At 45.3% G+C, this 24,371-nt stretch overlaps 2 protein-coding genes and 1 long non-coding RNA gene across 3 annotated transcripts in view; all 3 read left to right on the top strand.

Annotated features, from left to right (window-relative positions):
* LOC135810457 (mucin-2-like) overlaps positions 1–13,713 on the top strand; it is a 35,481-nt gene extending 21,768 nt beyond the window's left edge. The window contains exons 12-15 of the mRNA XM_065323950.1: positions 11,202–11,300; positions 11,850–11,975; positions 12,785–12,850; positions 13,604–13,713. Coding sequence (XP_065180022.1) covers positions 11,202–11,300; positions 11,850–11,975; positions 12,785–12,850; positions 13,604–13,713 — 401 coding nt within the window. The remainder of the gene's footprint in view (positions 1–11,201; positions 11,301–11,849; positions 11,976–12,784; positions 12,851–13,603) is intronic.
* Positions 13,714–15,750: 2,037 nt separating this feature from the next.
* Positions 15,751–23,775, top strand: LOC135810811 (uncharacterized). The gene is made up of 5 exons (XM_065324243.1): positions 15,751–15,873; positions 16,677–16,742; positions 17,496–17,600; positions 22,821–22,919; positions 23,467–23,775. Exons 1-5 carry the CDS (start codon positions 15,795–15,797, stop codon positions 23,646–23,648), a joined length of 531 nt encoding a protein of 176 aa, XP_065180315.1. The 5' UTR covers positions 15,751–15,794; the 3' UTR covers positions 23,649–23,775.
* LOC135810810 (uncharacterized) lies at positions 19,643–21,409 on the top strand. Its single transcript, XR_010552404.1, has 3 exons — positions 19,643–19,765; positions 20,506–20,571; positions 21,323–21,409. It is a non-coding gene; the product is annotated as an uncharacterized LOC135810810 (long non-coding RNA).
* Positions 23,776–24,371: the final 596 nt, after the last annotated feature.

Below are 24,371 nucleotides of genomic sequence, written 5' to 3'. Positions count from 1 at the left end.
CGCTGGAATCAGACCCGCGCCCCGGATACCTTGCGCTGGCCTCCTGACGGCCAAACTCAACCAACTACTTGTGCGCTGTGACTGGGGTTGTGCATGTATTAGCAACATAATGTGGCCCAGGTCGGCAGACTTTCAATTAGCCAAGCGAGCTACTCAGGCCAGGGTGCATGATCACTATTCGCAGCACTTATCGTCCATGCAGCAGTCGGGTTAATCAATTTCCAATACGAAACTTTGAATCCTGGTGGTGACAGTTAATTTTTCTTCAGACTTTTACTGTTTGTGTCTTTCCCTCAAACCAGTGAGTATAAATATTACTAGTAATAATATTGCCATGTCAATTACAAACTCCAATATCGCCTTCTCTGATGAGCCTTTGATAGGCGAAACAGTTGTCAGAAAGAAATGTTTTTTTACCCGTTAGTCTTCGTTGTTTGAAATTATTGGTGTGAATAATGGCTACCGAGGGTGGCAATGGTCACCTTTAAAGCACATGGAGGAGGAGAGTTTGTAGTATTATTCAACAGCTTATAAATGGTGTTAGGCTGACTGCCTAGCTTTCTTTTCTCTCTCTCTCCTTCTTCTCTTTTCAGGTGTTAGGCTGACTGCCTAGCTTTCTTTTCTCTCTCTCTCTCTCCTTCTTCTCTTCTTTCTCCTTCTTACCTGACTCTCAAATCTTGTGACATCTAACGTTTCAATAACTTTCAATAACTCTTCTGAAAAATGATACCCCGGGGGTTTCGTTTCGCCACGTTCAACGTGCGCGGACTTTGTTCTGCGTCGAAGCAACAGCAACTAGCTCGTGACATGGACGCCTATCGTATTGATTTCTGCGGACTTCAGGAGCTCAAGATGACAACGACCGTCGATAAGCCTCTCGGTGATTCGCATCGGTTTGTCAGCTTCGGTCAAGCAGAGGGCCGGCATGGAGGTAATGGATTTGTCATATCGAACATGCTCAACAAATTTGTATCAACATTCCAAAAAAAATCCGACCGAGTCGGAACTGTCGACCTCTCCATTCCGCAAGGCAAGGGCAATACCTTACCTGTTCGTTTCGTCGTGGCATATGGCCCCACAAACCCAGCAGCGCAGAGTAATCCTGAGGTTCGTGAAAGGTTCTATGACGCCTTGTCCACAGCCTGGAACAAGTGCAGTGGAAGAACACTCGTGATTGGGCTTGGTGATTTTAACAGCAAGGTCGGAGCAGGTGAAGCAGCGTGTGTGGGTCAATATGGCAAAGGTGTAAGAAATGACAATGGTCAAGCGCTGGTAGAGTGGGCTAACATGCATCATCTGGTGTTGGCTAATACGCTCTTCCGCTACTCAATGCGCTATAGACCCACATGGACTGGATGCATGGCATCCCCTGATGGCCTCAGGAAAATGATCCACAACATGATTGACTACATCGTGATCCCAAAGCGCTACAAGCCACTAGTTGTGAGAGCTCGTTCGTATGCTGGAACCGAGACATTCAGCGATCATAAAATAGTCATTGCGGACATGGAACTGACTGGTCTATACCGTGTACACATTGCCGCAGCAGGCAAGGCCGCTGCTCCCATCGCAATCCAGAGACTAGAAAACGCTGACGTCCGTAAGGAATATCAGTCCAGCCTCTGCCAGAAACTGCGTGAACAACCTGCATCTTGTGGGTCATCTGACAGTGGCTCCGTGATCAGTACCTGGGACTCAACAGCGCAAGCGGTCATCGACGTGGCAGAGAGCACTCTTGGACGCATGCACAGAAGCGGTTCACGCAGGGTTTGTGTACCTAATCCAGAGGTTGAAACCCTCTCACGGCGCCAACGGGAAATCAGATTACTTCAGCAATCAGGCCATCACAATCCAGAAGAGCTAAAGAGGGAACGGAACTGCATCATGCACCAGATCAGAAATATTCAGCGCAGCGATGCCATGGAACGCCTGGATAGGATTGCAGAGCGGGTTGAAAAGGCACCTACATCTGCTCAGATGTTTACTGCAGCAGCGCAGCTAAAGAGTGGTAGTGGACAACGATCACCATTGATTGTCGAGCGAGCTGATGGATGTATTCTTGCTCATGCCACAGACAAGGCCAGTCGAGTTCGAGATCACTTCTCCTCACAATTCAGTGCCAAAACAGCAGGTGAAATACCACCGCCATCACCATACTCCCTCGCCACTCCCATCTCCGAATCTGAAGTCGCCACTACCTCTCGCTAAGCCTAACAAGCCCAAGGGTCCTGTAACCAGTCTGCGGCCCATCACTTTATTAAACTCTATCCGCAAAGTGATATCGATCATTGTGCTTCGGCGCATCACGGAATCCGGGGCACTCTCCCGTCATCTTGGTACTACACAGTCCGGCTTCCGCCCGGGCCGTAGTACAGCGGATGTGGTATGGACCCAGCGGTGGATCGCTGCAAGAGCCATTCGTTACCGACAGCAATTTCACATTCTAGGCCTGGACATGTCCAAGGCCTTCGATACGATTAACCGCCTGAAGCTGCTGGAGGTGATGTCTGCAATCACCAATCCAGATTGCACATGTCTCATCCACCACCTACTCCACAACACAACTATCACTGTTAAGGTTGCAAGTGCCACAGCTGAACCGTTTGAGAGCACTATTGGAACACCACAAGGCGACAGTCTCAGCCCAGTTCTCTTCATCTGCTATCTGGAGGCTGCACTACAGGAATGCAGAACTCGTCTCGCGCCCCGCCCTGCTGGCGACGCAAGTCTACCACCAGAGACGGGTTATGCAGATGAAATCTCCTATTATTCAACCTGCAGGCTGTGGCTTGAGAATGCTCTGCCTGTAATAGCAGACACACTGCACGATTGGTCATTAAAAGTAAATCCAGATAAAACAGAGTGGATCCGTGTGTCACCTGAATCCGAGAGCTGGCGGACATCTAGGCAGCTTGGCTCCTTGATGGGGGAGGAAGAGGATGTTCGGCGCAGGATGGAACTTGCCTCTCGCGTGTTTGGCCAGCTGTACGCCCTATGGCTGCGTAGAGATAAAGTAGCGGAGAAGACACGCTTACGCCTGTACAACGCTATCGTACTGCCGACATTCCTGTACAATTGCGAGACCTGGGGATTATCGTCAACAGCAATGGCCAAGGCAGACGCATTCCACCGGCGTCAAATGCGATCACTCCTTGGAATACGATACCCAGACACAATTTCAAACTACGACCTATACCGCAGAACCAAGAGCAACCCTATATCAGACACAGTTGCATGTAGGCGACTACGAATGACCGGTCATGTGCTACGGATGGACACGGACACGCCACCGCAAGTAGCCATGAGCGGCTATTTTGACAAGGGCAACAAAGCACCTCGTGGACGGCCAAGGTTGACACTGGCCACAAGTCTGGTCGCTCAGCTGAATAAGCTGGGTGTGCCAATGAAGACCATGGAAGACCTTTCCAGGTGCCGACAACAAGCAGCAGACAAGACAGACTGGAGGAAACTGTGCAGCTCGACACCCGGGGAGAAATCGGTATCAGCAGCTACTACACCTAGCTGATAATGCTCACAAGACAGAAGCGGAAAAAACACTGAATTTCTTTATTTAGTGCTCTACTACGCGAAATGTGCTATTATTATTATTATTATTATTCCCTGGTTCGAGTCCTGGTGGTGACAGTCAATTTTTTCTTCAGACTTTTCCCGTTTGTCTCTTTCCCTCAAACTAGTGAAGATTATTATTATTATTATTATTATTTTGAACGGATTGGGAGAACATCAAATTCAATGGATCAGTTGGGGAAGTGAACTGCCTGAAAAGAGAAAAAATCGCCAGACCCACCAGGACTCGAACCCGGGACCTTGCTTGTCATGAGCAATGCTCTAACCACTGAGCTATGGGACCGGGCTGAACCTACAAGGCGCTGACAAGATTTTCACTCCAAAGGCAGCTCACAACACGTGCCACACATACTGATGGCACTTGGGTCTTTCTCCCTCCCCCAGGGGACCAACCACGGTCAGTTTCTGGACCCTACCAGAAGTGAAAGAGAGTGATAAATTTTGAACGGATTGGGAGAACATCAAATTCAATGGATCAGTTGGGGAAGTGAACTGCCTGAAAAGAGAAAAAATCGCCAGACCCACCAGGACTCGAACCCGGGACCTTGCTTGTCATGAGCAATGCTCTAACCACTGAGCTATGGGACCGGGCTGAACCTACAAGGCGCTGACAAGATTTTCACTCCAAAGGCAGCTCACAACACGTGCCACACATACTGATGGCACTTGGGTCTTTCTCCCTCCCCCAGGGGACCAACCACGGTCAGTTTCTGGACCCTACCAGAAGTGAAAGAGAGTGATAAATTTTGAACGGATTGGGAGAACATCAAATTCAATGGATCAGTTGGGGAAGTGAACTGCCTGAAAAGAGAAAAAATCGCCAGACCCACCAGGACTCGAACCCGGGACCTTGCTTGTCATGAGCAATGCTCTAACCACTGAGCTATGGGACCGGGCTGAACCTACAAGGCGCTGACAAGATTTTCACTCCAAAGGCAGCTCACAACACGTGCCACACATACTGATGGCACTTGGGTCTTTCTCCCTCCCCCAGGGGACCAACCACGGTCAGTTTCTGGACCCTACCAGAAGTGAAAGAGAGTGATAAATTTTGAACGGATTGGGAGAACATCAAATTCAATGGATCAGTTGGGGAAGTGAACTGCCTGAAAAGAGAAAAAATCGCCAGACCCACCAGGACTCGAACCCGGGACCTTGCTTGTCATGAGCAATGCTCTAACCACTGAGCTATGGGACCGGGCTGAACCTACAAGGCGCTGACAAGATTTTCACTCCAAAGGCAGCTCACAACACGTGCCACACATACTGATGGCACTTGGTCCCCTGGGGGAGGGAGAAAGACCCAAGTGCCATCAGTATGTGTGGCACGTGTTGTGAGCTGCCTTTGGAGTGAAAATCTTGTCAGCGCCTTGTAGGTTCAGCCCGGTCCCATAGCTCAGTGGTTAGAGCATTGCTCATGACAAGCAAGGTCCCGGGTTCGAGTCCTGGTGGGTCTGGCGATTTTTTCTCTTTTCAGGCAGTTCACTTCCCCAACTGATCCATTGAATTTGATGTTCTCCCAATCCGTTCAAAATTTATCACTCTCTTTCACTTCTGGTAGGGTCCAGAAACTGACCGTGGTTGGTCCCCTGGGGGAGGGAGAAAGACCCAAGTGCCATCAGTATGTGTGGCACGTGTTGTGAGCTGCCTTTGGAGTGAAAATCTTGTCAGCGCCTTGTAGGTTCAGCCCGGTCCCATAGCTCAGTGGTTAGAGCATTGCTCATGACAAGCAAGGTCCCGGGTTCGAGTCCTGGTGGGTCTGGCGATTTTTTCTCTTTTCAGGCAGTTCACTTCCCCAACTGATCCATTGAATTTGATGTTCTCCCAATCCGTTCAAAATTTATCACTCTCTTTCACTTCTGGTAGGGTCCAGAAACTGACCGTGGTTGGTCCCCTGGGGGAGGGAGAAAGACCCAAGTGCCATCAGTATGTGTGGCACGTGTTGTGAGCTGCCTTTGGAGTGAAAATCTTGTCAGCGCCTTGTAGGTTCAGCCCGGTCCCATAGCTCAGTGGTTAGAGCATTGCTCATGACAAGCAAGGTCCCGGGTTCGAGTCCTGGTGGGTCTGGCGATTTTTTCTCTTTTCAGGCAGTTCACTTCCCCAACTGATCCATTGAATTTGATGTTCTCCCAATCCGTTCAAAATTATTATTATTATTATTATTATTGAACGGTCTCTGCTGGGATGACGACTACACCATAGCTCAGTGGTTAGAGCATCGCTGGCTACAAGCGAGGATCCCTGGTTCGAGTCCTGGTGGTGACAGTCAATTTTTTCTTCAGACTTTTCCCGTTTGTCTCTTTCCCTCAAACCAGTTAATATTTTATGACTTGGGGCTCCCCGCGTGCTAGTTTGTACGTGAAGTGTGTGGGTTACAGTGAGGGCTGCGTCCCACCCGCCTGTGTGGATTCATAGGAAGTGTGAGTTACGAAGTCTGAAGAAAACGTTGAACGGTCTCTGCTGGGATGACGACTACACCATAGCTCAGTGGTTAGAGCATCGCTGGCTACAAGCGAGGATCCCTGGTTCGAGTCCTGGTGGTGACAGTCAATTTTTTCTTCAGACTTTTCCCGTTTGTCTCTTTCCCTCAAACCAGTTAACCCTTTAAGAGCCACAGGAAATTTTCAAAATTCTGCATTTTTTCGTGTTCCTTGGATCATAGCTTCAGTTCTACTCACTCAATCCTCACAATCTAGGGCTTCCTGGAAAGGTCTCCGCGAGAGGAAGAGAATGAGGTCGATCATGATAGCCAGCATACCGTCTAGCCAGCGCTAGATCGCAGCGACAGTACGAAAAATGCCCCGAATGCATCCAATTGCGTCCCGCTCCAGATATTTCATTTTACTCGATCGTGGAGTTCCAATTTTTTCGCTGTGTACTCTTGACAATATCAACAGTGAAACCCGTGCAAATTCGAGTAAACCAGCGTGGCGAAAAGTCTCAAAATTCTCAATACTAAAGTCGCACTGCGCGCTTTTGAAATTGCCGCGATCGCGGCTCAACTTACGAGTGATTTATCTCCAGAACCGTGGCTCGCAGTGCTTCGCGGATTGTTTCTCCCGACAGGTGAGAGTTTTCTCTTCGCCCTGGATATTTCGATCACTGGATTTGAGCGAGATTGGACTGAGTAACGATCTTTTGAAGTTTTGCATTTGAATGCGTCGTTTACGACGCATTCAAGTATGGGGCGGCTCTTAAAGGGTTAATATTATTATTATTATTATTGCAATGAAAAATATCAATTGTGCACTCATAATCATGTATAAACAATTAAAATGAAACAATTCCAGAACGTTTTCATGTGACCATCATCAGTGGAACATCGTCACATAGTAAGAATCACTAAAACAACCAGTTATATAGCTAGAGTAACATGAAAAGAAGCGTGAGAATGCAGCACAGCTAGCGGTTATGCATAACGCGTGTAGTGTGAACCTTTGCAGTGTATCTGAGAATGGTAGCAGTAGATGAATGTGGCAGCTGTGAGTGCGTGTGAACAAAAACTGGTGAGTGCGTATTATTTAAAAAGTGTGAGTGCTACAACATTTTCTTTTTGCTTGCATAGAACAGGGTCACGTGTGCGAATATATACAGCTTCCAACACCTGCAACTGCTTAAAGAAACGCGCGCGACAAATAACACTAAACCAGGAATCGTCAAACAACTTACGACAATCCGGACTGGACACCAAATGCTTGTAGATGGCAGACTTGCTCTTGTCGATGTCGAACTCCTCCTCGTCCGTATCACTCTCATCCTCCACTTCCCGTTCCTGCTCACCCTTACTTTCCTCCTGACCATCCTGTTCATCCCCATCATCATCCTCCATCTCCATCTCCTCATGCCATCGCTTCTTTCTCCTTGACGTGTTCACTGCTGCGCCCGTACTTTCACCTGCCACTACTGGTTCCGCCTTCTCCATTTTTCTCAGTCGTGTCTCCGCTAGTCTCTGGCTTCTCCTCAGATTCGTTTTTCCTCCATTTTCATTTCGTTCTCCTGGTGATCTTTCCGTTACCGCCATCGGGTTTGTTAATGAACGGTCGTCCGGTGGTCTCCCATGCCGTGTTGTTGTCGTCAAGAGTGACACCAGATTCGTGTGTTGCGCTACTGTTGAGTCCGGTGTTGTATCCGTTTCTGGTTGTGTTGTAATACTGACAGGCGTAGTAGTAGGCAACGGGTGTTTTCTCGGCCTCCCACGCTTTGGCCTGCCTGCCCTGGCCGCTTTTGACAACAAGGACAATGGGACGTGTTGTTTGATACGTTCGGACAAGTGTTGAAGCGTCCTGCCAACATACCGACTACCGCACTGTCGGCATTCAAAATGATAAATGAGGTGACTCAAATGATGGGTCGGCAGGACGTCCTTCAACACCGTGAACGAACGTATCGTGGTGAAGACAGTTACTACATTCACTGCATAGTACGTCTTCTGGACAATAGACTTGACAATACGACTGACCTTTGTCGACTCCGCGCCTTTCCAAGGCAGGCACAGGAAGACACGACAAGGAGCCGGGCCGATTGTCAGTTCCTTACGGGGCGCATTGTTCGTGAGTAGTTTCGCTAATAGTGATCCTGGATATCCGTTCTTAAGAAAGACAGAGCGAAGGAAATCAAGTTCTGCTTGCAGTTTACTCTCGGAGCAAATGCGTCTTGCCCTGTCAGCTAAGTTTCGGACTAGATTGGTCTTGTATTGCGAAGAGCAATATGAATCGTACATAATATACTGACCAGTGAATGTAGGCTTACGATACACCGATGTCACACCACCCTCACATGTCTTTTCCACGAGTACATCTAAAAACGACAATTTGTTGCAATCCTCGTGTTCACATTCTATCGGAAATTGAGTGGTTTTGCACCGGTATCGGAATCAAAGAAAATGGTGTGTACGGCCACATTGCGTGCTACAGCCGAGGAACACGCTGACAAACCCGCTGAACGGAGAACATTTTCACTATCCCGCGAACACATGAAAGCTCGTTCAGAGCTGAAAAAGAACAATGATATCATCATCACTCGGCCAGACAAAGGTCGGGCAACAGTTATCTTAACGCGAATGGAGTATAATACAAAAATGGCTACCATACTGGACGACGGGTGTAAATTTGTGGAACTCGGTCCGGTTTCAACACATGATAAAACATTGGCCCGGGAGAAGGAAATAGTAACCTATCTGAAGAAACTCCGAGCAGCAAAAGACATAACAGAATCCGAGTTTTTCCGAATCAAGCCTATCGGTTCGGTTCGTCCGCGCATGTACGGCCTCCCCAAGATACATAAACCATCCTGCCCGCTTAGACCAATACTCTCCATGATAGGATCGCCCCAATACGCTATATCCAAGTGGCTCTGCGGCATGATACAACCGGTATTAGAGCATTATTGTAAACACAACGTTAAGGACACGTTTGAATTCGTTGAAATCCTTCGTGACAACCCTATTCCGCCTACTGCCCATATGTGCTCTTTCGATGTTGTAAGCTTGTTTACAAACGTACCACTAGACGAGACAATAGATATCTGCGCGCGAAGACTATACCACAATGATGATGACATTGATCTTCCATGGTTACCGGAGACAGCATTTCGACGTTTGATGCTGATGGTGACGAGTGGCGTAGAGTTCTCGTTTGGTGATGTTATGTATAAGCAGACAGACGGTGTGGCGATGGGGTCTCCGTTGGGCCCGGTACTGGCAAATGTCTTCGTTGGATATTGCGAATCGAGAATGGACAAAATAAAGTGGCCTCAGTTGTACGTTCGATTTGTGGACGACTCATTTACCTATTTCGAAACAAGACGTGACAGTGAAGCCTTTCTAGATGAGTTGAATGATGTCCACCCTGCATTACGCTTCACATGTGAACACGAGGATTGCAACAAATTGTCGTTTTTAGATGTACTCGTGGAAAAGACATGTGAGGGTGGTGTGACATCGGTGTATCGTAAGCCTACATTCACTGGTCAGTATATTATGTACGATTCATATTGCTCTTCGCAATACAAGACCAATCTAGTCCGAAACTTAGCTGACAGGGCAAGACGCATTTGCTCCGAGAGTAAACTGCAAGCAGAACTTGATTTCCTTCGCTCTGTCTTTCTTAAGAACGGATATCCAGGATCACTATTAGCGAAACTACTCACGAACAATGCGCCCCGTAAGGAACTGACAATCGGCCCGGCTCCTTGTCGTGTCTTCCTGTGCCTGCCTTGGAAAGGCGCGGAGTCGACAAAGGTCAGTCGTATTGTCAAGTCTATTGTCCAGAAGACGTACTATGCAGTGAATGTAGTAACTGTCTTCACCACGATACGTTCGTTCACGGTGTTGAAGGACGTCCTGCCGACCCATCATTTGAGTCACCTCATTTATCATTTTGAATGCCGACAGTGCGGTAGTCGGTATGTTGGCAGGACGCTTCAACACTTGTCCGAACGTATCAAACAACACGTCCCATTGTCCTTGTTGTCAAAAGCGGCCAGGGCAGGCAGGCCAAAGCGTGGGAGGCCGAGAAAACACCCGTTGCCTACTACTACGCCTGTCAGTATTACAACACAACCAGAAACGGATACAACACCGGACTCAACAGTAGCGCAACACACGAATCTGGTGTCACTCTTGACGACAACAACACGGCATGGGAGACCACCGGACGACCGTTCATTAACAAACCCGATGGCGGTAACGGAAAGATCACCAGGAGAACGAAATGAAAATGGAGGAAAAACGAATCTGAGGAGAAGCCAGAGACTAGCGGAGACACGACTGAGAAAAATGGAGAAGGCGGAACCAGTAGTGGCAGGTGAAAGTACGGGCGCAGCAGTGAACACGTCAAGGAGAAAGAAGCGATGGCATGAGGAGATGGAGATGGAGGATGATGATGGGGATGAACAGGATGGTCAGGAGGAAAGTAAGGGTGAGCAGGAACGGGAAGTGGAGGATGAGAGTGATACGGACGAGGAGGAGTTCGACATCGACAAGAGCAAGTCTGCCATCTACAAGCATTTGGTGTCCAGTCCGGATTGTCGTAAGTTGTTTGACGATTCCTGGTTTAGTGTTATTTGTCGCGCGCGTTTCTTTAAGCAGTTGCAGGTGTTGGAAGCTGTATATATTCGCACACGTGACCCTGTTCTATGCAAGCAAAAAGAAAATGTTGTAGCACTCACACTTTTTAAATAATACGCACTCACCAGTTTTTGTTCACACGCACTCACAGCTGCCACATTCATCTACTGCTACCATTCTCAGATACACTGCAAAGGTTCACACTACACGCGTTATGCATAACCGCTAGCTGTGCTGCATTCTCACGCTTCTTTTCATGTTACTCTAGCTATATAACTGGTTGTTTTAGTGATTCTTACTATGTGACGATGTTCCACTGATGATGGTCACACGAAAACGTTCTGGAATTGTTTCATTTTAATTGTTTATACATGATTATGAGTGCACAATTGATATTTTTCATTGCTATTTTACGACTGTTGTCTCCTCGTCGGTTATTTAAATTATTATTATTATTATTATTATTATGAATGGTACCGTTCACAGTTTTATAGAATATTCATGGGATAACAATGTATTTTCTTCTTCTTTTTGGCTGTTTCCTTAGATACTGGTAGTGGTGGTTCTGAAACTACTACTTTACTGCAAACAACAATGTCACCAACAGTGAATAGCACGTCGCCAACGACAGAGCCAGAAATCACAGGTCAGTTACGTGTTATTAAGTTGATGGGTCAAGTGGAACATGCCATGATGAACTTTACACTATGTATGCAGTTGAGACATCACCCACAATGAAAAGTGTCATTGTTGTCACGACAGTTTAGTAACATTCTGACCCAATGTCAATGAAGCGGGAAGACATTTTTTCAGCTTTGCTGCAAACCCACAGTTGATTTGGTTCATGTAAATCGTAGTATTTCATGGGAAAGAATGATGCAACAAATAAGATTTCAGTCTTTGACCACTTTGGTAGTGTGTTTGATCTTTGTACTCGCCTCCCAGTGCTTTAGCAGCTGAATGTGCACCTTGGGCATTGAGGTTGTAGGCGTCGCCACGCATGCGGAAAATTCTGTCTAAAGTGAACTGTGAAATATTTTAGCCAATGTGTGAAACACGGAAAAAGGGTGCTAATAAAGTGTGATTGTGTCGGCCGTTTAAATCTAATGGCATTTCAGGCTTGTATTTTTGGAAAACATTGAAAACATCTCAACGTTGTGTATTGCATTGTATTTGCTTTGTGCTGTTGTCTCAGCTACTGGAAATGCAAGTACTGGAGAAACAGCTTCATCAGCAACAACCATGGTATCAAGCACTACCCTGTCACCAAGCATGCTACCAACAAATACCACGCCAACTGCGGCATTGGCAACAAGTGCAGGTCAGTTTCCTGAAAAGTACAATCATGTTTCAAGTTGGCTTTACTCGGATGTCTAAGCGTTGTTTAGCTTTACCTATTCACGGTCCTTTTGATAGTTGCGAAGTATTGGAATGTGTTCTTGGTTGTAGCTTTCTTTGAAGGTTTCCTGTACCACAATGTACATTATCACTCTCTTAGTATTGACTTCCATTGATTCTTGCTATACATGTTACTAAAAGCAGTGAAATATTCCTGCATATTTCACTCCTTAGGGATATACTGACTGCTTATATTTGACTCCCTTATAGGCATTGAACACGTGCGTGGGTTTGTCGTTGTCAATCTATATTGATTTCAAAGTACTGGAAGTAGCAGAACAATTGACATAGCACCTTGTCGTTCAATTCCCCCTCCTCCCCCCCCCCCCCCCAACCCCCCCCCAGCGAACCCCGACCCCTATTTGGCCCTTTCAAAGTTGCCAATCCCAGTGTACGATGGGCGTGTTGACTTCTCAGCACATCTCTTTTTCCCTCTGCATGTCACATTGCCTGCTAGCGGTAGTCCAAGACGGGACCATTGTGCTGGGTCAGTGGCAGATTTGAATAAATTGGGCATTGGGACTCCATTCTCATGCTGTTCTTCATATGTTGGGCTGCCGTGCATTGGGTACAGATTTGTACAGCTATGGAATAACTTTGCCAGGTGCCCGTCTTCAATGTTATGCTGGCTATGAGTCTCTGTTTTTGCATTTGCTGCTCTTTTTTCGGGGGCTTGCTGCCTCTTGGCGACATGGAAACTGAAAACATCTCTTGACGATCTATGTTCTGTAGAGGCAAACAGCACATCACCTACAGTGGCACAAGCCACTACTACTGCTGCAACACCAACAGCAACAGGTTAGTATTTTACACAAGTTCTTAGCAATTTTTGAAAAATATGGAAGTTGCTGGTGCGGTTGGATTTTGCTGGCCATTTTTCGTGTTGTAATTCATGCTTGTATATACAGGTCAGACCTTGCTATAACGACCCTCGCTATAATAGAAAACCTCACTACAACGTACGAAATGCAAATGTCCCTGCCAAAACCGCATCACTTCTGTATAAAATTTCCTCACTATGACCTAATCCGCCAAAGCGTAATTTTTGCTATAACACACTGTTTCGCTTTTGTTCGCCTGGTCCCAAGTGCCCAGCGACGTCAATATAATACAACACGTTGTACAGGGCATCGTCTTTTCGGCCCAAATCACTTTCTTTTCTTGAAATTAATGCTAACGGCTGCATGCTTGCACTCAACATGTCTACTGGCATTCATGCATTCTTCCGACACTACAGTCGTGCGGACTGGGTACATAATGTGTACTTCGAGAAGTAGTGTTTTCAACACAATGCAGTCGACACCCTAGTACAACACACTTCCTGAGTTGACCAGAGTGGATCATTACTACTTTAGCTAGACAGTTGTGATCAGTAAGCAAAGAGCGTCATTTTGACATACATGTTGCATACTGGTGTCCCCAACTCACTATAACATAAACGTTGCCCCACCCCGAAGATTCGGTTATAGCGAGGTCTGACATGTATTTGGGAATGTTATAAGGCAGCGGATAGTAATTTATTTTCTTCTTCTTTTTGGCTATTTTTCTTAGTTACTGGTGGTGGTGATTCTGACACAACTACTTTACTGGCAACGACAATGAAGAACACATCACCTACAATGACGCAAGCCAATACTACTGCTGCAACAGCAACAGGTTAGTACCATACACCAGTTCTTAGCCATTTTTGATCAGATGGAAGTTGATGGTATGGTTGATTTTGTTTGCCTTTTTCTGTGGTGCAATCCATGCCTGTATATATTTGGGAAGGTAATAGGTTACAAGGCAGTGGATAATATCAATTAACATTCTACTCCCCATGCTAGAGTATAGAGTAGACACACACGCGTGCAGGACGCGACACACCAAAAGACAAGAGAGTGAGTTCGGAAGAATGGGAATGTCGGGCAGAGTAGCTGGCCTCTATTGAGTGCGCGTTAACGAATCGTGTGGTCGGCCTACCGAGGGCAGGAGCTGTATATGACCAAGTGGGTCGGCCTGCGCTGAGCAGGAGCGGTTTGTGACCCATGCGAGTTGGTGGGTTGGCTTGCGTTGAGCAGGAGCGGTTTATGACCCATGCGAGTTTAATAGTAGTGTGCGAGAGGCCAGTTACGGAGGAGTGCCCGCATCCGTGTGTTTCAAAATATGTGGAGTTTAAGAGTAAGAAATGGGATGAGGAGGGTGGGTCAGAATTTGAAAGCTGACTGCAGGCAAGGAAACTGGAAAGACAGCAAGCTCTGTTGTGCGCACAGGAAATCTGCGCATGCGCAGAGCGTGGGCATGTGATGTCTATGATACACAGCAGTATGTAGAGAGAGCAAGATCATGCACACACGTAAGGAGGGTTATGCAACCCGTTATAAAGGCCAACAGCGAAGCAATGGTACATGACTGTTAACAACGGTTAACTCCTACGTTAACCAAACATAATTTTGTATTCTTTTAGACAAGGGTGGAGAGCCAAGGATTAATTTATAGAAAGAAAAGAGAACCAAAAGAGCTACAAGTTACGCTATCATATCCTAGAACACCAGCAGCTACTTTACAATCAGCTCATGCGATAACATTGCACGACACGGTACGGACCAATCAACCCCAATGAAAAATGTCACTGAAGCGGGAAGAGATTTTTCAGCTTTGCTGCAAACCCACAATCAATTTCCAATACGAAACTTCGAATCCTGGTGGTGACAGTCAATTTTTTCTTCAGACTTTTACTGTTTGTGTCTTTCCCTCAAACCAGTGAGTATAAATATTACTAGTAATATTGCCATGTCAATTACAAACTCCAATATCGCCTTCTCTGATGAGCCTTTGATAGGCGAAACAGTTGTCAGAAAGAAATGTTTTTTACCCGTTACATCTTCGTTGTTTGAAATTATTGGTGTGAATAATGGCTACCAAGGGTGGCAATGGTCGCCTTTAAAGCACATGGAGGAGGAGAGTTTGTAGTATTATTCAACAGCTTATAAATGGTACCGTTCACAGTTTTATAGAATATTCATGGGATAACAATGTATTTTCTTCTTCTTTTTGGCTGTTTCCTTAGATACTAGTAGTGGTGGTTCTGAAACTACTACTTTACTGCAAACAACAATGTCACCAACAGTGAATAGCACGTCGCCAACGACAGAGCCAGAAATCACAGGTCAGTTACGTGTTATTAAGTTGATGGGTCAAGTGGAACATGCCATGATGAACTTTACACTATGTATGCAGTTGAGACATCACCCACAATGAAATGTGTCATTGTTGTCACGACAGTTTAGTAACATTCTGACCCAATGTCAATGAAGTGGGAAGACATTTTTTCAGCTTTGCTGCAAACCCACAGTTGATTTGGTTCATGTAAATCGTAGTATTTCATGGGAAAGAATGATGCAACAAATAAGATTTCAGTCTTTGACCACTTTGGTAGTGTGTTTGATCTTTGTACTCGCCTCCCAGTGCTTTAGCAGCTGAATGTGCACCTTGGGCATTGAGGTTGTAGGCGTCGCCACGCATGCGGAAAATTCTGTCTAAAGTGAACTGTGAAATATTTTAGCCAATGTGTGAAACACGGAAAAAGGGTGCTAATAAAGTGTGATTGTATCGGCCGTTAACCTAATGGCATTTCAGGCTTGTATTTTTGGAAAACATTGAAAACATCTCAACGTTGTGTATTGCATTGTATTTGCTTTGTGCTGTTGTCTCAGCTACTGGAAATGCAAGTACTGGAGAAACAGCTTCATCAGCAACAACCATGGTATCAAGCACTACCCTGTCACCAAGCATGCTACCAACAAATACCACGCCAACTGCGGCATTGGCAACAAGTGCAGGTCAGTTTCCTGAAAAGTACAATCATGTTTCAAGTTGGCTTTACTCGGATGTCTAAGCGTTGTTTAGCTTTACCTATTCACGGTCCTTTTGATAGTTGCTAAGTATTGGAATGTGTTCTTGGTTGTAGCTTTCTTTGAAGGTTTCCTGTACCACAATGTACATTATCACTCTCTTAGTATTGACTTCCATTGATTCTTGCTATACATGTTACTAAAAGCAGTGAAATATTCCTGCATATTTCACTCCTTAGGGATATACTGACTGCTTATATTTGACTCCCTTATAGGCATTGAACACGTGCGTGGGTTTGTCGTGGTCAATCTATATTGATTTCAAAGTACTGGAAGTAGCAGAACAATTGACATAGCACCTTGTCGTTCAATTCCCCCTCCTCCCCCCCCCCCCCCCCCCCCAGCGAACCCCGACCCCTATTTGGCCCTTTCAAAGTTGCCAATCCCAGTGTACGATGGGCGTGTTGACTTCTCAGCACATCTCTTTTTCCCTCTGCATGTCACATTGCCTGCTAGCGGTAGTCCAAGACGGGACCATTGTGCTGGGTCAGTGGCAGATTTGAATAAATTGGGCATTGGGACTCCATTCTCATGCTGTTCTTCATATGTTGGGCTGCCGTGCATTGGGTACAGATTTGTACAGCTATGGAATAACTTTGCCAGGTGCCCGTCTTCAATGTTATGCTGGCTATGAGTCTCTGTTTTTGCATTTGCTGCTCTTTTTTCGGGGGCTTGCTGCCTCTTGGCGACATGGAAACTGAAAACATCTCTTGACGATCTATGTTCTGTAGAGGCAAACAGCACATCACCTACAGTGGCACAAGCCACTACTACTGCTGCAACACCAACAGCAACAGGTTAGTATTTTACACAAGTTCTTAGCAATTTTTGAAAAATATGGAAGTTGCTGGTGCGGTTGGATTTTGCTGGCCATTTTTCGTGTTGTAATTCATGCTTGTATATACAGGTCAGACCTTGCTATAACGACCCTCGCTATAATAGAAAACCTCACTACAACGTACGAAATGCAAATGTCCCTGCCAAAACCGCATCACTTCTGTATAAAATTTCCTCACTATGACCTAATCCGCCAAAGCGTAATTTTTGCTATAACACACTGTTTCGCTTTTGTTCGCCTGGTCCCAAGTGCCCAGCGACGTCAATATAATACAACACGTTGTACAGGGCATCGTCTTTTCGGCCCAAATCACTTTCTTTTCTTGAAATTAATGCTAACGGCTGCATGCTTGCACTCAACATGTCTACTGGCATTCATGCATTCTTCCGACACTACAGTCGTGCGGACTGGGTACATAATGTGTACTTCGAGAAGTAGTGTTTTCAACACAATGCAGTCGACACCCTAGTACAACACACTTCCTGAGTTGACCAGAGTGGATCATTACTACTTTAGCTAGACAGTTGTGATCAGTAAGCAAAGAGCGTCATTTTGACATACATGTTGCATACTGGTGTCCCCAACTCACTATAACATAAACGTTGCCCCACCCCGAAGATTCGGTTATAGCGAGGTCTGACATGTATTTGGGAATGTTATAAGGCAGCGGATAGTAATTTATTTTCTTCTTCTTTTTGGCTATTTTTCTTAGTTACTGGTGGTGGTGATTCTGACACAACTACTTTACTGGCAACGACAATGAAGAACACATCACCTACAATGACGCAAGCCAATACTACTGCTGCAACAGCAACAGGTTAGTACCATACACCAGTTCTTAGCCATTTTTGATCAGATGGAAGTTGATGGTATGGTTGATTTTGTTTGCCTTTTTCTGTGGTGCAATCCATGCCTGTATATATTTGGGAAGGTAATAGGTTACAAGGCAGTGGATAATATCAATTAACATTCTACTCCCCATGCTAGAGTATAGAGTAGACACACACGCGTGCAGGACGCGACACACCAAAAGACAAGAGAGTGAGTTCGGAAGAATGGGAATGTCGGGCAGAGTAGCTGGCCTCTATTGAGTGCGCGTTAACGAATCGTGTGGTCGGCCTACCGAGGGCAGGAGCTGTATATGACCAAGTGGGTCGGCCTGCGCTGAGCAGGAGCGGTTTGTGACCCATGCGAGTTGGTGGGTTGGCCTGCGTTGAGCAGGAGCGGTTTATGACCCATGCGAGTTTAATAGTAGTGTGCGAGAGGCCAGTTACGGAGGAGTGCCCGCATCCGTGTGTTTCAAAATATGTGGAGTTTAAGAGTAAGAAATGGGATGAGGAGGGTGGGTCAGAATTTGAAAGCTGACTGCAGGCAAGGAAACTGGAAAGACAGCAAGCTCTGTTGTGCGCACAGGAAATCTGCGCATGCGCAGAGCGTGGGCATGTGATGTCTATGATACACAGCAGTATGTAGAGAGAGCAAGATCATGCACACACGTAAGGAGGGTTATGCAACCCATTATAAAGGCCAACAGCGAAGCAATGGTACATGACTGTTAACAACGGTTAACTCCTACGTTAACCAAACATAATTTTGTATTCTTTTAGACAAGGGTGGAGAGCCAAGGATTAATTTATAGAAAGAAAAGAGAACCAAAAGAGCTACAAGTTACGCTATCATATCCTAGAACACCAGCAGCTACTTTACAATCAGCTCATGCGATAACATTGCACGACACGGTACGGACCAATCAACCCCAATGAAAAATGTCACTGAAGCGGGAAGAGATTTTTCAGCTTTGCTGCAAACCCACAATCAATTTCCAATACGAAACTTCGAATCCTGGTGGTGACAGTCAATTTTTTCTTCAGACTTTTACTGTTTGTGTCTTTCCCTCAAACCAGTGAGTATAAATATTACTAGTAATATTGCCATGTCAATTACAAACTCCAATATCGCCTTCTCTGATGAGCCTTTGATAGGCGAAACAGTTGTCAGAAAGAAATGTTTTTTACCCGTTACATCTTCGTTGTTTGAAATTATTGGTGTGAATAATGGCTACCAAGGGTGGCAATGGTCGCCTTTAAAGCACATGGAGGAGGAGAGTTTGTAGTATTATTCAACAGCTTATAAATGGTACCGTTCACAGTTTTATAGAATATTCATGGGATAACAATGTATTTTCTTCTTCTTTTTGGCTGTTTCCTTAGATACTAGTAGTGGTGGTTCTGAAACTACTACTTTACTGCAAACAACAATGTCACCAACAGTGAATAGCACGTCGCCAACGACAGAGCCAGAAATCACAGGTCAGTTACGTGTTATTAAGTTGATGGGTCAAGTGGAACATGCCATGATGAACTTTACACTATGTATGCAGTTGAGACATCACCCACAATGAAATGTGTCATTGTTGTCACGACAGTTTAGTAACATTCTGACCCAATGTCAATGAAGTGGGAAGACATTTTTTCAGCTTTGCTGCAAACCCACAGTTGATTTGGTTCATGTAAATCGTAGTATTTCATGGGAAAGAATGATGCAACAAATAAGATTTCAGTCTTTGACCACTTTGGTAGTGTGTTTGATCTTTGTACTCGCCTCCCAGTGCTTTAGCAGCTGAATGTGCACCTTGGGCATTGAGGTTGTAGGCGTCGCCACGCATGCGGAAAATTCTGTCTAAAGTGAACTGTGAAATATTTTAGCCAATGTGTGAAACACGGAAAAAGGGTGCTAATAAAGTGTGATTGTATCGGCCGTTAACCTAATGGCATTTCAGGCTTGTATTTTTGGAAAACATTGAAAACATCTCAACGTTGTGTATTGCATTGTATTTGCTTTGTGCTGTTGTCTCAGCTACTGGAAATGCAAGTACTGGAGAAACAGCTTCATCAGCAACAACCATGGTATCAAGCACTACCCTGTCACCAAGCATGCTACCAACAAATACCACGCCAACTGCGGCATTGGCAACAAGTGCAGGTCAGTTTCCTGAAAAGTACAATCATGTTTCAAGTTGGCTTTACTCGGATGTCTAAGCGTTGTTTAGCTTTACCTATTCACGGTCCTTTTGATAGTTGCTAAGTATTGGAATGTGTTCTTGGTTGTAGCTTTCTTTGAAGGTTTCCTGTACCACAATGTACATTATCACTCTCTTAGTATTGACTTCCATTGATTCTTGCTATACATGTTACTAAAAGCAGTGAAATATTCCTGCATATTTCACTCCTTAGGGATATACTGACTGCTTATATAAGTACTGGAAGTAGCAGAACAATTGACATAGCACCTTGTCGTTCAATTCCCCCTCCTCCCCCCCCCCCCCCCCCCCCCAGCGAACCTCGACCCCTATTTGGCCCTTTCAAAGTTGCCAATCCCAGTGTACGATGGGCGTGTTGACTTCTCAGCACATCTCTTTTTCCCTCTGCATGTCACATTGCCTGATAGCGGTAGTCCAAGACGGGACCATTGTGCTGGGTCAGTGGCAGATTTGAATAAAATGGGCATTAGGACTCCATTCTCATGCTGTTCTTCATATGTTGGGCTGCCGTGCATTGGGTACAGATTTGTACAGCTATGGAATAACTTTGCCAGGTGCCCGTCTTCAATGTTATGCTGGCTATGAGTCTCTGTTTTTGCATTTGCTGCTCTTTTTTCGGGGGCTTGCTGCCTCTTGGCGACATGGAAACTGAAAACATCTCTTGACGATCTATGTTCTGTAGAGGCAAACAGCACATCACCTACAGTGGCACAAGCCACTACTACTGCTGCAACACCAACAGCAACAGGTTAGTATTTTACACAAGTTCTTAGCAATTTTTGAAAAATATGGAAGTTGCTGGTGCGGTTGGATTTTGCTGGCCATTTTTCGTGTTGTAATTCATGCTTGTATATACAGGTCAGACCTTGCTATAACGACCCTCGCTATAATATAAACCTCACTACAACGTACGAAATGCAAATGTCCCTGCCAAAACCGCATCACTTCTGTATAAAATTTCCTCACTATGACCTAATCCGCCAAAGCGTAATTTTTGCTATAACACACTGTTTCGCTTTTGTTCGCCTGGTCCCAAGTGCCCAGCGACGTCAATATAATACAACACGTTGTACAGGGCATCGCCTTTTCGGCCCAAATCACTTTCTTTTCTTGAAATTAATGCTAACGGCTGCATGCTTGCACTCAACATGTCTACTGGCATCATGCATTCTTCCGACACTACAGTCGTGCGGACTGGGTACATAATGTGTACTTCGAGAAGTAGTGTTTTCAACACAATGCAGTCGACACCCTAGTACAACACACTTCCTGAGTTGACCAGAGTGGATCATTACTACTTTAGCTAGACAGTTGTGATCAGTAAGCAAAGAGCGTCATTTTGACATACATGTTGCATACTGGTGTCCCCAACTCACTATAACATAAACGTTGCCCCACCCCGAAGATTCGGTTATAGCGAGGTCTGACATGTATTTGGGAATGTTATAAGGCAGCGGATAGTAATTTATTTTCTTCTTCTTTTTGGCTATTTTTCTTAGTTACTGGTGGTGGTGATTCTGACACAACTACTTTACTGGCAACGACAATGAAGAACACATCACCTACAATGACGCAAGCCAATACTCCTGCTGCAACAGCAACAGGTTAGTACCATACACCAGTTCTTAGCCATTTTTGATCAGATGGAAGTTGATGGTATGGTTGATTTTGTTTGCCTTTTTCTGTGGTGCAATCCATGCCTGTATATATTTGGGAAGGTAATAGGTTACAAGGCAGTGGATAATATCAATTAACATTCTACTCCCCATGCTAGAGTATAGAGTAGACACACACGCGTGCAGGACGCGACACGCCAAAAGACAAGAGAGTGAGTTCGGAAAAATGGGAATGTCGGGCAGAGTAGCTGGCCTCTATTGAGTGCGCGTTAACGAATCGTGTGGTCGGCCTACCGAGGGCAGGAGCTGTATATGACCAAGTGGGTCGGCCTGCGCTGAGCAGGAGCGGTTTGTGACCCATGCGAGTTGGTGGGTCGGCCTGCGTTGAGCAGGAGCGGTTTATGACCCATGCGAGTTTAATAGTAGTGTGCGAGAGGCCAGTTACGGAGGAGTGCCCGCATCCGTGTGTTTCAAAATATGTGGAGTGTAAGAGTAAGAAATGGGATGAGGAGGGTGGGTCAGAATTTGAAAGCTGACTGCAGGCAAGGAAACTGGAAAGACAGCAAGCTCTGTTGTGCGCACAGGAAATCTGCGCATGCGCAGAGCGTGGGCATGTGATGTCTATGATACACAGCAGTATGTAGAGAGAGCAAGATCATGCACACACGTAAGGAGGGTTATGCAACCCGTTATAAAGGCCAACAGCGAAGCAATGGTACATGACTGTTAACAACGGTTAACTCCTACGTTAACCAAACATAATTTTGTATTCTTTTAGACAAGGGTGGAGAGCCAAGGATTAATTTATAGAAAGAAAAGAGAACCAAAAGAGCTACTAGTTACGCTATCATATCCTAGAACACCAGCAGCTACTTTACAATCAGCTCATGCGATAACATTGCACGACACGGTACGGACCAATCAACCCCAATGAAAAATGTCACTGAAGCGGGAAGAGATTTTTCAGCTTTGCTGCAAACCCACAATCAATTTCCAATACGAAACTTCGAATCCTGGTGGTGACAGTCAATTTTTTCTTCAGACTTTTACTGTTTGTGTCTTTCCCTCAAACCAGTGAGTATAAATATTACTAGTAATATTGCCATGTCAATTACAAACTCCAATATCGCCTTCTCTGATGAGCCTTTGATAGGCGAAACAGTTGTCAGAAAGAAATGTTTTTTACCCGTTACATCTTCGTTGTTTGAAATTATTGGTGTGAATAATGGCTACCAAGGGTGGCAATGGTCGCCTTTAAAGCACATGGAGGAGGAGAGTTTGTAGTATTATTCAACAGCTTATAAATGGTACCGTTCACAGTTTTATAGAATATTCATGGGATAACAATGTATTTTCTTCTTCTTTTTGGCTGTTTCCTTAGATACTGGTAGTGGTGGTTCTGAAACTACTACTTTACTGCAAACAACAATGTCACCAACAGTGAATAGCACGTCGCCAACGACAGAGCCAGAAATCACAGGTCAGTTACGTGTTATTAAGTTGATGGGTCAAGTGGAACATGCCATGATGAACTTTACACTATGTATGCAGTTGAGACATCACCCACAATGAAAAGTGTCATTGTTGTCACGACAGTTTAGTAACATTCTGACCCAATGTCAATGAAGCGGGAAGACATTTTTTCAGCTTTGCTGCAAACCCACAGTTGATTTGGTTCATGTAAATCGTAGTATTTCATGGGAAAGAATGATGCAACAAATAAGATTTCAGTCTTTGACCACTTTGGTAGTGTGTTTGATCTTTGTACTCGCCTCCCAGTGCTTTAGCAGCTGAATGTGCACCTTGGGCATTGAGGTTGTAGGCGTCGCCACGCATGCGGAAAATTCTGTCTAAAGTGAACTGTGAAATATTTTAGCCAATGTGTGAAACACGGAAAAAGGGTGCTAATAAAGTGTGATTGTATCGGCCGTTAACCTAATGGCATTTCAGGCTTGTATTTTTGGAAAACATTGAAAACATCTCAACGTTGTGTATTGCATTGTATTTGCTTTGTGCTGTTGTCTCAGCTACTGGAAATGCAAGTACTGGAGAAACAGCTTCATCAGCAACAACCATGGTATCAAGCACTACCCTGTCACCAAGCATGCTACCAACAAATACCACGCCAACTGCGGCATTGGCAACAAGTGCAGGTCAGTTTCCTGAAAAGTACAATCATGTTTCAAGTTGGCTTTACTCGGATGTCTAAGCGTTGTTTAGCTTTACCTATTCACGGTCCTTTTGATAGTTGCGAAGTATTGGAATGTGTTCTTGGTTGTAGCTTTCTTTGAAGGTTTCCTGTACCACAATGTACATTATCACTCTCTTAGTATTGACTTCCATTGATTCTTGCTATACATGTTACTAAAAGCAGTGAAATATTCCTGCATATTTCACTCCTTAGGGATATACTGACTGCTTATATTTGACTCCCTTTTAGGCATTGAACACGTGCGTGGGTTTGTCGTGGTCAATGTATATTGATTTCAAAGTACTGGAAGTGGCAGAACAATTGACATAGCACCTTGTCGTTCAATTCCCCCTCCCCCCCCGCCCCCCCCCCCCCCCAGCGAACCCCGACCCCTATTTGGCCCTTTCAAAGTTGCCAATCCAGGTGTACGATGGGTGTGTTGACTTCTCAACACATCTCTTTTTCCCTCTGCATGTCGCATTGCCTGATAGCGGTAGTCCAAGACGGGACCATTTAGTACGGGGGCCAGGTGCCCAAAATATTTACTTTCGTTGCAGTTGAGAGCGCACAACTTTTTGAGAGTTTCAACGTGTAGAGCGGACCACAAGGAGCTCAACGATATATTTTTTGACCCTCGAAACGTGATGGAAGGTGCTGAAATTAGCCGTTGAAGTTTAGTGCATGGTAACCATGGCAACTGCATACCAACACCATAGCAACTACTGTTTTATTCTTGTTTTT

Source organism: Sycon ciliatum, chromosome 2 (genome assembly GCF_964019385.1).
Source record: "Sycon ciliatum chromosome 2, ocSycCili1.1, whole genome shotgun sequence".
Taxonomy (NCBI): Eukaryota; Metazoa; Porifera; class Calcarea; order Leucosolenida; family Sycettidae; genus Sycon; species Sycon ciliatum.
The sequence above is the reverse complement of the archived record's forward strand: the minus strand, read 5'-3'. Positions and strand labels throughout refer to the sequence as shown.

Bases quoted from the DNA above. Each gene is read 5' to 3' on its own strand.
- LOC135810811 (XM_065324243.1), top strand. From the start codon at position 15,795: ATGGTATCAAGCACTACCCTGTCACCAAGCATGCTACCAACAAATACC. The intron at 15,874-16,676 runs GTCAGTTTCCTG...TATGTTCTGTAG, and splicing joins GGCATTGGCAACAAGTGCAG to AGGCAAACAGCACATCACCT. The intron at 22,920-23,466 runs GTCAGTTACGTG...CTGTTGTCTCAG, and splicing joins GACAGAGCCAGAAATCACAG to CTACTGGAAATGCAAGTACT.